The following is a 15,133-nucleotide window of genomic DNA, read 5'->3' as shown; positions in this document are numbered from 1 at the left end:
TTGAAAATATACATATAATTTCTGTAATAATATAGTTTACACACACATATATTTATGCATATGTTTAATTATTTTTTGTTATATTAATGTTAGTAATTATATTTAATGTTAGTTAAGTGTGTCATGTGTGTATCAGTTTGATTGATAATTGCAATAAAGTCTCGCTCATAAAAGAGTTATTCATCTAAATTTATGACACGTATTCATATAGTTCTATTAATACCATTTGAGATTTTAATAAGATGGGTCAGCGGATCAAATGTTCTCCCTTTCGAGCAGTCAATCTTATGGATTTCGAATGTTTAATATCTATTAATCATATATCTATTTTTGGCACACAATTCACAAAATCTCTTTATTAAATTTAAATCATAGAGTTATAGAATTATCGTTTTTTTACAATTTTTTAATAAAAAATTTGTGATATTAATATGTTTAACAATTATATTATTAATATGTTAATATAAACTTGATAAATATTTTATTTCACTTATATTAAAACGAAGAATAAAACCATTTATAAATATTTCATGTTATATTGTTTAATTATATTTTATATTTTATCAAATGTTTCGAACTGCGATTCGATCCAATAGAACGTATTCAGAGATCTAAGATTAATCTTCACTACAGGGAAAAGGGGGATTGGGCAATTGCAATGATCTAAATTTAAACACACACATCAGCCGTTTTAATCAAACTTTATTCAGTTTATATAGTAGCAATGCTGGGATGTTATTTCATTACTTCTCTGTATATACATATGCTATATGTAAAAGTATAATTACATATGCATTTTTTATGCATTCGAATTACATATTTTTATTACTTTTATTTCAAACGTTTATAAGAAAAATATATAAAAAAAATTTTAAAAAAATTATATGAACAGACCTAGGCAAAGGGCTAATCAATCGATTTAAAATATTTTAAATATATTTATTTATTTATTTATTTATATTAAAAATGACTATTTTATTAATTTATTATTTATTTATTTATTGAAATTTCATTTATAATTAAATTAACAAATTTAGTTTGTTTAAATTTTGCTAATAAATAATAATTAAGATTGATCATGTCTCGTACGATATCGCATTGTGTCTGCACATGTCCGTGTAGATGCGTGAGTTTATGAACTGATTGTGAGAATGAATGGATTAACGTGACTGTGTCACGCAAGCGGCGAGATGCGTAAGCTATGTACGATCATAAAAGTATCTAATAATATCCTATTAATGTGCGGCCAAGATCTAAGAGTGCGAATTAAGTATTTTCAAGATTTTTTAATTTTTAAATTTCTAAATAGTTTAAATTTTCATTTCCTATCTAAAAAAAGGCATGTTAAGTCAAAGTCGAAATATATATTTCTTTTTGGTGTGGACGAACTTATTGCTGCGAACATCTTAAATTTGCAAAACAAATTATTAAAAATATGATATGATTATATTTCCAATCTGAATTAAACGTAACGATAATTTCAAAAATAGATTTTGTTGCAATTCCTAATTTTCTACACGACGCGCGACGGTACGGTCGAAATGGGGACTAAATATTTCATAGATAATAATGCATAATTTGAGGAAAGTAAAGTGTTAAATGCTATCATTATTCTTATTATTAATAATTGCAGTGTTTATGAGTATGTAAAATTATTATTGGTAAATTGCATTATTTAAAACTGAAGTAAACAATTTGACAATTAATATTATTAAACTGGATAATTGCTTGAAAATGCATAAAAATAAGTTTCCGTTAAACTTTTGCAATTAAATAGTGTTAATAAAAATGTTAAAGAATACATTTTATACATTTTAAATTAAAATTTCTATTAAAATTATATAAAGATTTGTAATGTTTTAAATTTTGTGTACACAAAGACATAAGAAGTTGCTATCTGAAATATATAATTATAATATTTTATTTACTATTTTATCTACTGTAACAAAAAAAGTAGATTGTGTAAGTTTCTAAGGAATAGTCAATAAATAATTGTTACAATAACTGATATAACATCCTGATAATAGTAATATTAAATCGTAAGTTCAAATTTTTTTGATTGCTTATAAACCAAAAATGAATACCATGTACGAAAAAATTAATTAATTAATAATAAGTAGTTCTTGAAATTTAATTAATCTCCTATATTGTTTCCTAAGAAGATTAATATTTTAAGTTACTGACAATCACAAGCGCGTATTTCAAATCATTAAATTTCTTCAATGAATTTGAAATCAATTATTCATTATCTAAAGTAATACAGTCATAAACTGTGTGATAGGAGAAATAAACATATAAATGTTAATAAATAAATATATATATATATATATATATAAAATCTCAAGAAATCTCACTATATAATTTCAAATATATCAATCTTATTCTAACATTTGGATTTGAGAGTTTTGATTTGATTGGCAACGTCAGAGATATCAAGTGAGAAAGGCCCAGGAAGTTACAGAAGAAAGAAAAGTAATGTTCGATCAAATATTTGCCAAGACTTCAAACCTGATTTCGAATTTATCAACAAACACGCCGCGTGCAGTTCGACAGCATAACATCAATTCGCGATTCGCGATCGTGAGCGCGGATATCTGTGTTTTCGTAGGCGTTAACGGAAATTCACGACGGTACGGGAGCAGAGGTAGGCTCGCGTATGTGCCCGTGTGACCCCTCGTTCGTTCACGCGTTTACGCGCTACCAGGATGCAGACGTATGCGTGACGCACACGCGGCTAGTAGTGGTGGATGCCGCAGGCCAGACGATCGTGGGTCACGCTGGAAGCTCGTCGGAGGCACGACCAGTCGCCGCTCTCGGCCCCGTCGCGCGAGTACACTTGTCGCTGTTTCCGTTCACGCGTGTATTAGCGGGAGAGCCAGGCTCACGAAGCCAGACAGCAGCCAGCGTCGTCAGCCTCTCGCATCGATCCGTCTGGGGATCAACGGAAGGGATACAGCACGTGTACGCGAAATCAGGTACCGTATCTCGTGAAATTGGGTCAGTAGCACTGCCATTAAAACGCGCCCTTCCTGCCTCACCGGAAACTGGAGCATTTCCTGGACCATCCACCTGTCGATATTCGCAAGTCGAGGGCTTGTCATGAGAGTGTTTATTGTAGCGGGGTATTCTTTAAAAGGACTCTTTTACTAGACCATTGAGTGAAATATTGAATTGCGAAAGACTTGTTTTGATGGTACCTTCTTGTAAGGTAAACATCTCCGTAAGATGTGATAATTCATTGTTACACAGCATAGCGAAGACTAAAGTGGCATGACTACAATGACATCGCTGAGGCTACAGTTTTTTTTTCGAACGAATCTTTTCGATTATTCGTGCTTCCTTTTCTGTGAAATTCATTTATATAAAATATAATATATATATGTCAAAGTAAATTTAAATTCTTATGATTAATAATCCTAATTATTAGATATATCTTTAAAGGCAAATTCTAATGTAAAATATTGTTTTAGCGTATTTATTTTTGCCATTTGTTATTTTAATAATAAAATTTTAATTAAAAAAGCGAAGTCTACATTCTACGTTTTGATTTGAATCGGTCACGTGTTACTTTAAAATTTAAGATACGAAGAAAACCCATTTCTCCATAATTAGCAAAAATATGCAAAGTAATAGCTATCATAAAAATGAAATCGCGGTCACCGCCGTATTAGAAATCATTAGAAATGATATCTTTTTGTGACAGTTTCAAGGCCATGTGGTGATATCCCAATGAGACGCGAATTGTTCTCCAGAGATTTATCGGAATGAATGTTGTTCCGATTTTATTTTGAACATCGAACAAATCAAGATGTCATCGCGTTTTTAGATTATAATCGGCTCATCACGCGGTCTCGCTTCTGTTTACTTATCCAGCGAGAGCCACGTGGGTCCTTGAAATATTGTGTTGCGTGTGCTGTGCCGCCGGTAGTTACACCTGCAGTTGTAACACGTGACGTTCGTTAAAACGTGTCGCCACGTAATTCAGCCGCGCGAATTTTCCGATTACATATTCAGTTTCCGTCTTTCGCGTTCCTTACGCAATCGGAATCATGTATTATCGTAACGATAATCGATGAACCCACATCGAGGATCACACGTCTCTAGATTGTGCAAACTAAAGGTTTGCTTATCGGTTTTGTAGGCGTTAAATATTTTATTGTCGATATCATTCGGATTAGAATAGCGTGTATTTATGATAAACAAATTTGAAAGCAATTATAAAAATTTCCATAAATCTAGAATTTTCCACAGTCTTGAATTTTTCGAGATAAAACGGTATTCAAATTTGGATATTTTGTAAGAGGAGTTTAATGATATTAAAAATTTTTAATTCTTATTTCTTTTATCGACGTGTCACTTAAAATATTGAATTGCATCGGATTATAGCGATTTATTATATTATATTGTGTATCTTTATATTACATTATGTATAATTATGCATCACTTTATTTAATTTAAATATAAATTTTTTAAATTAGAATTTCCAATATTAATTGTTTTTTTTTCCAATTAAAATTGTAAAAATTTCAATCGCTCAAGTTATGATGATATGGACATTTCTTAATAAATTCGCATTTTGTTATGCATAAACAAAATCGTATACCCTCAGCTAATACAATTCTAATGATTCGCGCATATTTATAAAGAAGTCTACATATTTTTGCACAAAATAGCGAATATACGCAGAATTATTTGACGAATGTTAAAATTTTCATATGATAGCATAATCATCGTGAGATACACAAGGTCTCTGATTCTCGATCAAAAATAAAACTCAGTCGCCACTTTATCATCGTGTTTATTCGATGTATGAATTTCGAAATAAGTAACATCACGTAATTAACGTTAGCGACGAGATTTCGATCGTCTTCGCTGAATGCTAGATAGTATCGAATTGCGCCGCGCGTTTCTTTTCCAGTTTTCGTTATAATGATATGTTATTAAGGCGTCAATTACGGGTTAGTGAAGATTGCAGTAAAAATCATTCTGCGTCAAGTCGCGTGACGTTCATTGCATTTCGTCTATTTGACAAAACGTTATCGCGCCACCCAATGTCATTTACGCTTCGTCTTTTATCTATCTGTCGCGTTCCAGGAATGAAGACTTTGTCGTCTCAGTTGTCGCGTTATTTTTATAACGCGTATCTCATTTGAAATACGTTCTATTTTAAAATCTCACCAATCCTGCAGTGGCTAAAATTTGTTGAAATTATCTTAACATTTTCTTAAGTTATTAGCTTTTTTAATGAAAAAAATTGTTTCTGCATTTTTTTACGTTAGTCGTTGAAAATTAAAAATACGGTAATTAATTTATATTTATAAATCTCGTATATGACAGATATATTCGAAATCCATCTAGGAGTGCAAATGTTTCTGCGTTTGACACTTTCACTTTTATCTTGATCACCGGGATTTATTCGCTGCCCTTGCTGATAATATCATGAACATAAATCATGAATTACGGAAGTTTCATTATTCAAACGGCAGGCAGAGTATTTATGAACTATATACTCTTTGAAGAAGCGCACTCGATTAGATAACCGGAGTGCACTTGACGCCAAACCTAATCTTCAAGAGTTGTACAACATCGGCTAAATTGCTAATACACACGTTGCTTCTATAACCAGGTAAATCACGCTGCATTTCCTGCTTCTGTTTTATCTCTTAATCTCGAACGTATACAACATGAAATCTCATTGGAATGTTGATGATTGAAAATAAACATAAAAATTCTTTATGTTTAATTTCGATATTAATGTTAAGAAATTAATAATTTCTTTCCTTCCTTTTGATAAGATGACTTCCTTTCTTTTGATAAGAAATATAAAAAGAATATATATTAGTTAAATTTTTATTTGAAAAGAGATTTATGTTAATGTTTAATAGAAAATATTGTTAAACTATTCGCTAAACTCGTTAAAACCAGTTAATATTCTGTAAAAATCTATACAGTAACCAGGAAATTACGTGATATTCAATAATGACTATCAATAATGTTGCCGGTTTATTCGCGAGATCCTTGCAGCTCCATTAATCTCGTGGCGCGAGACTATCGTCTTCAGCGTTATGCTTACGTCAGATTCTTTAATCGTTGATGCGCTGCAGAGTGTGATAAATGAAAGATAGACAGCCGATAGGAATGTTAGGAAACGACGGCGCCGTGTTGCGATGTCACATCAACTTGAAAGTTTTCCGCTGCCGAGTTCGAAGGAAGATGCAGTGAAATGCTCTTGCCATCGAGGGGGCGACGACGAGTGTGCGTGTTGCACTCTGGATTAGAATCATTACGGCGGGTCAACTGGCTAAATTATCTCGGTTGACGTTTTGCACCTTCCAATTGATTTCAATGGAGCCTCATTCGCTACCGGCTTGCAGCTCGGAAAGAACGTTCTCGTCGCTTTTCGCAGTCTCTACCTGATTCATTCACAGTCACACGTCATGGTAGGCTGGATCATGTTGCAGTCAACGAACACGCACGTCCACATCAATGTGCATTTTCAGACTGTATCAATTGCTAAACAACTAACAAGACTTTCGTATCGAAGTTTTATATTAAACCAAAAGAATGAAAGATTATTTTATAAAACTACGAAAACAAAGAATGAAAGATTATTTTATAAAAACTTTTCATTTTATATATCTTATTGAATTTTTAATTGCTCCAAGAAATAATTGCATAAGAAAGTCGCAACCTGTGAATAATTATATGCAGTAGCCGGAGATTGCGACAGGTACATGCATGCCCAAACTACCGTTTTAAATATAGAATTTTTTCGGACCACTTTGAAAGTTAAATTGGAGAAACTGTACGTGAAACGGATATGGAAATAAAAAAAAATCCGTAACGATGGCATGCGAGAGGCAAGCTACCTGAACCAGTTAATCGGGCTCGAAAGACGACTGGTTCAACTTTCATGGCCCCGCTGTTTTATATACATGTAAATGATTGTTGATAATGCGTTATTACACACACACAATGTAGCTTTGTTGACGATACATATACATACGATAAATTGATATTCAAACTCCTGCGATTAAATTAATGTCTATTCCAAATGAGTGATCGAGCCCAATTATTATAATCGTTATCGAGAAACTGTTCGAAAGCCAGACTATATTCTAACAGATATATATTTCTTCACGTACAATTCGATATCTATAGACTCTTGATATGATTGCGTCATTTAACATTCTTTAGAAATACGTAACAGGCCACTCAAAGTTTTAATTTAAACGGTTTTTTTCCTTCATTTTTATTTGTTTTCAACATCTTTATGTAATAGTATAGTGATATATGTAATAGTATAGTATATTTGTAATTGTCTTGTAAATTCACAATGTGTGTTTGAAATTCAGTGATACGGAATTTACGGAACATTTAGCTAATTAAGTACTTTTCCGTGCACAATCGCTGATGCAACGCGCGTTCCACTTTTTGGTTTCCCATTAATCGAGAACGTTAATTGATTTATAGTGACGTGCAATGATATGTTACAGTCGGAGACTCTATCTTAGATGACGCAGAAATTATGAGCAAAATATAAGCCATGTTATCAGAAATCACATGCTCCACAGCCATCTTTCATATTCTGTCAAGTTATGAAAGAAAGGAATAAACATAATTAATTTTTTTATCACATATTATACATCTTCATCAAATTAAGTTACACATTTTTAATCGAGAGTATATCAAATATATATTAAAGCTTTAGAAATTCTATGATTTTCTATGATAATACATTATTAATTATTGAACATAGGCTTATAATATGTGTAAAATAAATTTTTTACCACACAGCTTAAATGAATAAGTTATTACGATATACATTTCAATTTATACAAAAATATTATTGCAGAATATTTGTTGAAGAAAAGTAAATTAAATGAAATTAAGAAGTGTATTTAATTAAATATAATAAGAATAAGATAAAAAATCTTTCCAAAGAAGGTACTCGTTCAAAAATTAAAATTAAAAAAAAGACAAACGATTTAATCATATTAAGAGAAAAGATTGCTAGTTTTGTTCAAAAATATTTAGACTATATATTTAGACTATATATTTAGACTATATTTAGACTACATTTTATATTTTGTCTTTTTATTTACGAGCGTGCGTTACATATATTGATAAAACTGATCGTTTTTTAGTGCTGATATAAAATAGCATGGCATTTGCGATAGATGCAGTGGATGCCTATTGCAAATTATCGTCGTGATAATAGAGCGACGAGTTGAGATAACAGATGTTATGTCTAAGCAATATCCGTAACGATATTGCATTTTGAGCGAATTTATAGGAACTCATACATTACTGTAGAAATTTATGCAATATGCCATAATTTTATAACTCAATGACAATGAAATTATATTATATTCTTAATACTTCTGTTGCATAGATTTTTACACATGCCTGTAGGTATTTTATATTAATTTTTCATTTGGGTTCTATTAATTTAGAAAAATAATAAAGACTGCTCTAATTGATGAAATAATTTTCAATTAATGCGGTTGTTTAATATAATTACAAGATAACTTTTTATGAAAAAAAGTAAGTTCGCAATTAAAACAGCGCCTCTTGCTTCAAACTGGATCGGATATTTTATCGGTGATTATCAATGTTTTTTCTTTTTTCAGTGATTTAATAACATTTCGACATGGTCGTTCCTGCGGACCATGCACTTCACGAGGCGATTCAAGTATCGCCGTTGATACTTTCCGACGATGTTAGACGACAAAAAGTGAGTGTAACGTGTATTTGAACTTTATAGCTAATATTTTATTTGTCATTCGTAACATTTATGTCACATAAGCATTATTACATCTTATCTTCAGTACTTAATTCCATGTTTACTTTGAACTTCTGCTCTCTTAAACTAATCGTACGATGAGGTTGAAGGCTGATATTATATCGAAACCTGATAAGAATATATACGAAATGAAATAAACGACAGTGTTCAATTTCTACCAAATAATAAAAAAAAACTGTGAAATAAATAATTTCATATTATTGCATATTTTTTCGCGGAAATCGTATGAATTGGGCAAAAATTAGAGAAATATTCTTAAAAAAAGTAATACGCAATTTTTTCACGATCGTTCGATTGTTGCATACATCTAATTCTGGATATGCATAAAAGGCAATCTAAATAATGTTGCGACCTTAATCTCGCGATATTTTAATTAAGAGTTTAGTGACATGAGCCGATAATCTACAGGCTCTTTCTTCTTTTTAATTTATGCTAGTTATATCACGTGTATTATTTAATATTTATGATAAGATATCATAAATATTGAAGACGTGAACCATAGTGTCAATAAAATCTTTTTTTCTTAGAAACATTGAAAACATAAATAAACTTTTTGGACAAAAAGAAAATTTAATAATTTTAATATGCTTTAATCTCCGATATTTATAGATTGTGAGATTATGCAACTTTTAAGCAAAAATATCAAATAGACATTATCTAATAGATATTATCAATAAAATCATCAATTGTGTATCTTTGCTTTATCTTTTTTTTAAACGAGATTTCTATAATCTTATTGTTGTGAGAGAAAATTTAATATGTATAATAGGAAGTCCATGTTCGTTAACTTCATGTTTAGTCAATAAAAAAATGTGATTTAATCTTATTTGACTTACATTTAAATCATGCGTGCCCCGTCTCAAAAGACAGTTCAAATAAAAGTAGATTGGGTTTCGGGGTTATCGTGGCTTCCGTCACAACTTTTATTTTGCTCTCTAAGTTATAAGGTTATCAAGAAATCCTGTATAGTTGTTAAAAGTTCAAGACTTATGAAAAGTTTATCAGTTTATAGATAACAATATGTCCTCTCTTTAGTAACCTATTGAAGGGAATAAAAATTGATTTTTGATTGCAATACATTTTTTATTCACCATATTTTTTCCAAATTTACAATTAAGTGTATAATAAGTACATAATAATTATATTACGCGTAAAAGTCACTTACCCTTCTAGTACCAAAATAAAGTCAAACAGCAAGAATTGTACCACAGACTTTACTACATTTATTTTACAAAATGAAAGTTTAAACTAAAAAGCCATTCTTCTTAATAATTTAATGTTAAACGTAAAAATCCTATAACACAATATTTATAAATGATTTTTATAAGTGTTTATGAATATATAATTAAGTTTAGCATTTACCCGATTTATCGATTTGCTTTGGTAAACAAAATATAGCATAATGTTGCAAGAATGCGTAGTACTCTACGGTGTTCTTTCCTTTTAAGTAATTCATAAAAAAGAAAATGCATGCAAATTTATATTAAACTAGTTTCTTACATTTATACATATTAATAAGTAGCTGTTAGATGTTATGACACATAATTTAGAGACAGTTATTAATTAATCTTGTCACGAGGAAATTTTTAAACAATGATAAACACCTATTCGAATGTGTGCGTATAAATCTTATTATGTTAGATGTAATTAATTCAGAATGTGCCACTTGATATGCTGCACGTGCGGCATGAGCTCCTTTGCAGTCTGCTTAGAATTCTGTTGGAAACTGCGTAATACATAACGCAATATGTAAACAATACCGTGTGTGCTCGTAGCTCCGCGGGATACCTGTTTACCGAGATACCGGCGGAATTTATGGATCGCGGAAAATTTTTTCTTTCGCGGTGACGATGATATTACCGTAAATATACTTACGCCGACACGTATAGATCATACACCATGTGTAACACATTTTTCAAAGGGAAAAAACACTGTTCGCAGATTGAGAATCGATTGGCGAAGATGCGATTTTCCGCAGCGACCGCCAGGAAGATACAGGATGTTTTCATTTCGGAAATGAATAAGGGAATCCACCAGCAACAGTCCTCATTGCAGATGGAGAACACCTATATACCCGAACTGCTCGATGGCACAGGTCATTAATAAAGTTTCTGCGCTTAATTCCGTAACGATAGCGCGTATCACTTTGACATGCACTTTATGTCTTATTACAAGCCTCATTACTGCTTAACAAAGATATTACCAACAGAGACAGAAATTGATTAATTATCTCAGATTATTTAATATCCTTGCCCAACAATAAAACATGCATAAACGAAATATTTTATATCAATAATTATGAATATCAATCCTTAATTTGTCTACTGTCATGTATTTCACATCTTATAATTTCAATAATTTTTTATGCGAGATAAGAGAGGCGGTGAAATGCTCGAAATATGTCTATTTAAACAAAGTCATTCTGTAAAATATATTCTACAATTTTACATCTGAAAGTTATTTCGGATAATGAAAAGATTGTATCGTTTCACGTTAAGGATTGAAAGCTACTTAAAAAAAAAAAGATATACCGATATTTTATTGATTTAATACTGATAATCAAAATGTGTACCTGAATACTTGTAGAAGAAGGTCTTTACTTGGCACTCGACCTCGGCGGCACTAACTTTCGCGTACTCCTGTTGGAATTGGCCCATGGTGCTCCCGTGCGGCAAGAGGTGAAGCGATATTACATCGGATCTGAATTAAGGGTCGGCTCGGCAATCCCTCTGTTCGACTATTTGGCTGAGTGCGTCAGTGATTTCGTCATTTCTCAGGGTCTTCAGAACGTGGAGCTTCCTCTCGGTAAATTGAGTTCCGCATCCGCGGCGCACACACGTCCGCGTCGGGATATCGAACGCGCGAAATCTTTAATTAACGCGAATTGCCACACGATATCGTCTACAAATAACGAGCTCTGGCGACGAGAGGCGTATATCGCAGAAAACACTTTTGTTTACCTGTAGGAAATTGGCAGAAAGATATATTAATACAATCAGCTCTATTAGCATAATTATCTACGTTTGTCCGATAATTTCCACACGTTCCTCCGCTTCCACAACCTTAACGCGATCCGGTGTTTACGCAGGCTTTACCTTCTCGTTCCCGATGATTCAACACTCACTGGACGTTGGCGTTCTGGTGACATGGACTAAGACTTTCAACTGCCCCGATGCCGTAAACAAGGACGCCGTGAGGCTCCTACGAGAGGCCTTAGATCGGCGAGGTGACACAAAGGTGAAGGTCCTAGCCGTTTTGAACGACACCACGGGCACCTTGGTACAGGGATCGACTTTAGATCATAACACGGCGATTGGACTTATTCTGGGAACTGGCAGTAACGCCTGTTATCTGGAACGCGCGGATCGGGTCGAGCATTGGGAGACGGAGAGACACGGCGAGAAAGAAGTGAGTCTTTTGTATATGATAACGTATATAATAAAAAAAATAGATGCTACAATTTTTTCAAACGAATTTTCGCTTTCCGTTCGATAAACATACTTTAAATAAAGATATTTTAGAAAGGCAATATGTCACAAAATTTGATTTTAGAATTCAAAATGATCTTTTAAATATTATATTATAATTCTTTAATTCTCTCTTCTTCTCCTTCTCTGTGCTCACTTGGCGTGAAAGCATTCACCAAGTTATTGATCTAATTTTCGTTGCTCATCAGGTTATCATTGATATCGAGTGGGGCGCTTTTGGCGATAACGGCGTCTTGGATTTCATCAAGACGGATTTCGATCGCGAGAACGACGCAAATTCTCTTATCGTGAATTCATTTACGTAAGCGAACAAACTTGCATTATCTTTAATTAGGTTGTAATTATTCTGTTTGCGAGAAGTGGAGATTATTTCCGATAGTAATGCATTTTTATCAATTTGCCTCTAACTGTATGAAAAAATTAAGATTTTGGATATCAAGTATGGTCAATTAATAATTGATATAATTAACGTTTCCATTAAATAAGAAATGATATAACGGATCAAGTGAACATTTTTTACTTACTGAATTAAATGATATAACTCAGAAATTTGTAAAGGTACGCGAACAGCTCTATACAAAAATCCTGAAATTACTTTCTAGGACGCGATAATTTGTATAAAAATGTCATAACTTTTTTTTTCTTCTTAGATTTGAAAAGTACATTGCTGGCAAATATCTCGGTGAGGTGGTGCGCGTGATACTTGCGAAGTTGACCAAAGAGAAGCTTTTGTTTGTAGGAGACTCTACATCAGACAGCCTCCTAACACCCGGTAATCTTACCACCGATCTGGTGTCGCACGTCGAGCAGTAAGTTCACTCTAATGGACCGCTTAATCTGTTAATTAGAGATTTCGCAGGTGTTTAAATTTAATTTCGTGATTTCAGAGATTCGGTGGACGGCGGCGACAGCAATACGAAGGAGATCCTTGGGAAATTCGGCATCATTCCGGACGAGGATGACATCAGAATCGTTCAATATGTGTGCGAGGTCGCCTCCAATCGCGCAGCTCTTCTAGTATCGATATGTACGTCAATAAAGCTGACTTTTAAACTGCGTGAAGATTTAATGTAATTTCATCGATGATTTTCTGTCCAAGGTCTCGCAAGTTTACTGGATCGCATCGATAAAGAACAAGTAACAATCGCCGTCGACGGATCTCTCTATAAGCATCATCCTCGATTAGAAGGTTGGATGAAGCAATATATGTCGCTTCTCAGTCCAGGACGAAAGGTATCTATAAATATTAAAATTTATATCAATCGTAAATTTTAAAGTCGCTTCTCTGCTTAGAAAAAAGATACTGCACTGAGAGAAAAAAATTGTTGCAATTACATAAAGTAGTTTTTCAGCGCCAACCATACTTGTCTGGTAGAACAAATATAATTATTATTACTAAACTTAGAGGAATAATAACTATAAAAATGGAACTCTTAATCATTTTTCTTAACCATTATTTTATCATGCAATTATAGTTGCAAATACCAAACACTTTTCTCTCAGTGTGTTTAAATAAAGAAAGAAGAAAATGAGCATTATTTAAATCTAAAGAGAGCATTATTTATATACCGCGAAGTACAATGTATGGCGTTCTGTCTTTAGAAATAAAAATTCTAAATGCCCTAACAATTTCTAACAATTCGACGATTTTTTATTCTCTTTTTATAGAAATGAAGAATAATTTTTTTATTACGTATTTTGAGCTTCTTGCATTAATACTCGACTTAATAGTGTCCGTCATCTATAAAAGTTTCTTTCGTATAATATATTTTATATAATATACTTATTCTCTGATTACAGTTCAAATTAATCCACGCAGAAGATGGAAGTGGTAAAGGCGCCGCGCTCGTCTCAGCTATCGCACAAAGACTCCAGAAGCGGTTACAATAACCGCGAATAAGTTAGAGATGTCGACCTGCCGTCATCGTCATCATGGCGCCACGTTATGGCAAATTGTGAATAGTCATCGAAATGTTCCACCAGCAGGTTTTGATTTAATTTAAATCAATTCTAAATTCCACGAATATATTACTCGCAATATACTTACATTAAATTCTAATGGATAGCACGAGCTTTGATTATTATTATCAGGCATTGTGAAATTTTTAGTAAATATTAGAATGCGTTTATATCAATTTCGCGATATAAAATGAAAATATCAAAAAGTTAAAAGTACCGTCTGCCTGATGCGTTATTTTAAAGAATATATACGCCTATCAAGTGAGAAAATGAAATCGCGAGAATATAAAACGAGAAATGATATTATATTTATTAAATGGAACTGCAATGGGAACGTGTGCGTCCGAAAGAGATGAAAAGTTGTTAAATATTGTAAACGTTTTGGAAACGTTCCTTCTTTTTGTACGAAAAAAACCAAATTGTTATAATAAAAAAAAATGCGACCAACGATTTTAATAGAGAGTCTCGTTTTTATTGCTCGATATAATAATCTTTAAAGAGGAGTCAATCAATACACTTAATTAATTATTGTGTAAAAATTTAGTCGCGTGTCAAATCTTTCCCGAAAATTGAGACAATTGATTTATACGGTTTTTTACTTGCTGTCCAATGTTTTTTTCAAGTAAAGAAGGATGAAGTAAACGTGCCGAGACGGTTTTTTGAAAATCGTTTTTTGTAAATCGTTGAAAATCACGTAGAAAGCCTAAATTCAAGTCGCTTGCAATTTCAAATCGTCTCGATTCAAATCGACTTGATGCGCGCGCCTCACCCGGTCGCGTCGGCCGCCATGACACTTGCCGCGGCGCGTCGTTTCGGAGGTACACGGAGCGCGAGCGCTCCGCAATTATTCGCGAATTTCGCCCGCTGGGGATGTACGGAG

The 15,133-nt window shown here is 32.7% G+C and overlaps 1 protein-coding gene across 2 annotated transcripts; it reads left to right on the top strand.

Annotated features, from left to right (window-relative positions):
• Window positions 1–2,741: 2,741 nt before the first annotated feature.
• LOC105455013 (hexokinase-2-like) lies at window positions 2,742–14,709 on the top strand. Of its 2 annotated transcripts, none has more exons than XM_011698039.1 (10): window positions 2,742–2,975; window positions 8,634–8,737; window positions 10,748–10,901; window positions 11,393–11,611; window positions 11,895–12,214; window positions 12,483–12,595; window positions 12,945–13,103; window positions 13,182–13,321; window positions 13,394–13,527; window positions 14,095–14,709. In XM_011698039.1, exons 2-10 carry the CDS (start codon window positions 8,654–8,656, stop codon window positions 14,182–14,184), a joined length of 1,413 nt encoding a protein of 470 aa, XP_011696341.1. In that variant the 5' UTR covers window positions 2,742–2,975; window positions 8,634–8,653; the 3' UTR covers window positions 14,185–14,709. The 2 variants fall into 2 exon arrangements, with proteins under 2 accessions (XP_011696341.1, XP_011696342.1); XM_011698040.1 differs by lacking the exon at window positions 2,742–2,975 and adding an exon at window positions 5,310–5,626.
• The last annotated feature ends 424 nt before the right edge of the window (window positions 14,710–15,133 follow it).

This window comes from Wasmannia auropunctata, unplaced genomic scaffold, assembly GCF_000956235.1.
Source record: "Wasmannia auropunctata unplaced genomic scaffold, wasmannia.A_1.0 LD335963.1, whole genome shotgun sequence".
Lineage (NCBI taxonomy): Eukaryota > Metazoa > Arthropoda > Insecta > Hymenoptera > Formicidae > Wasmannia > Wasmannia auropunctata.
The sequence above is the reverse complement of the archived record's forward strand: the minus strand, read 5'-3'. Positions and strand labels throughout refer to the sequence as shown.

What these genes read in the sequence shown, in the direction of transcription:
- LOC105455013 (XM_011698039.1), top strand. Translation starts at nt 8,654, where the DNA reads ATGGTCGTTCCTGCGGACCATGCACTTCACGAGGCGATTCAAGTATCG. An exon ending in ACGATGTTAGACGACAAAAA is followed by an intron (nt 8,738 to 10,747) that starts GTGAGTGTAACG and finishes CACTGTTCGCAG; the next exon opens with ATTGAGAATCGATTGGCGAA. An exon ending in AGCTCTTCTAGTATCGATAT is followed by an intron (nt 13,322 to 13,393) that starts GTACGTCAATAA and finishes TTTCTGTCCAAG; the next exon opens with GTCTCGCAAGTTTACTGGAT.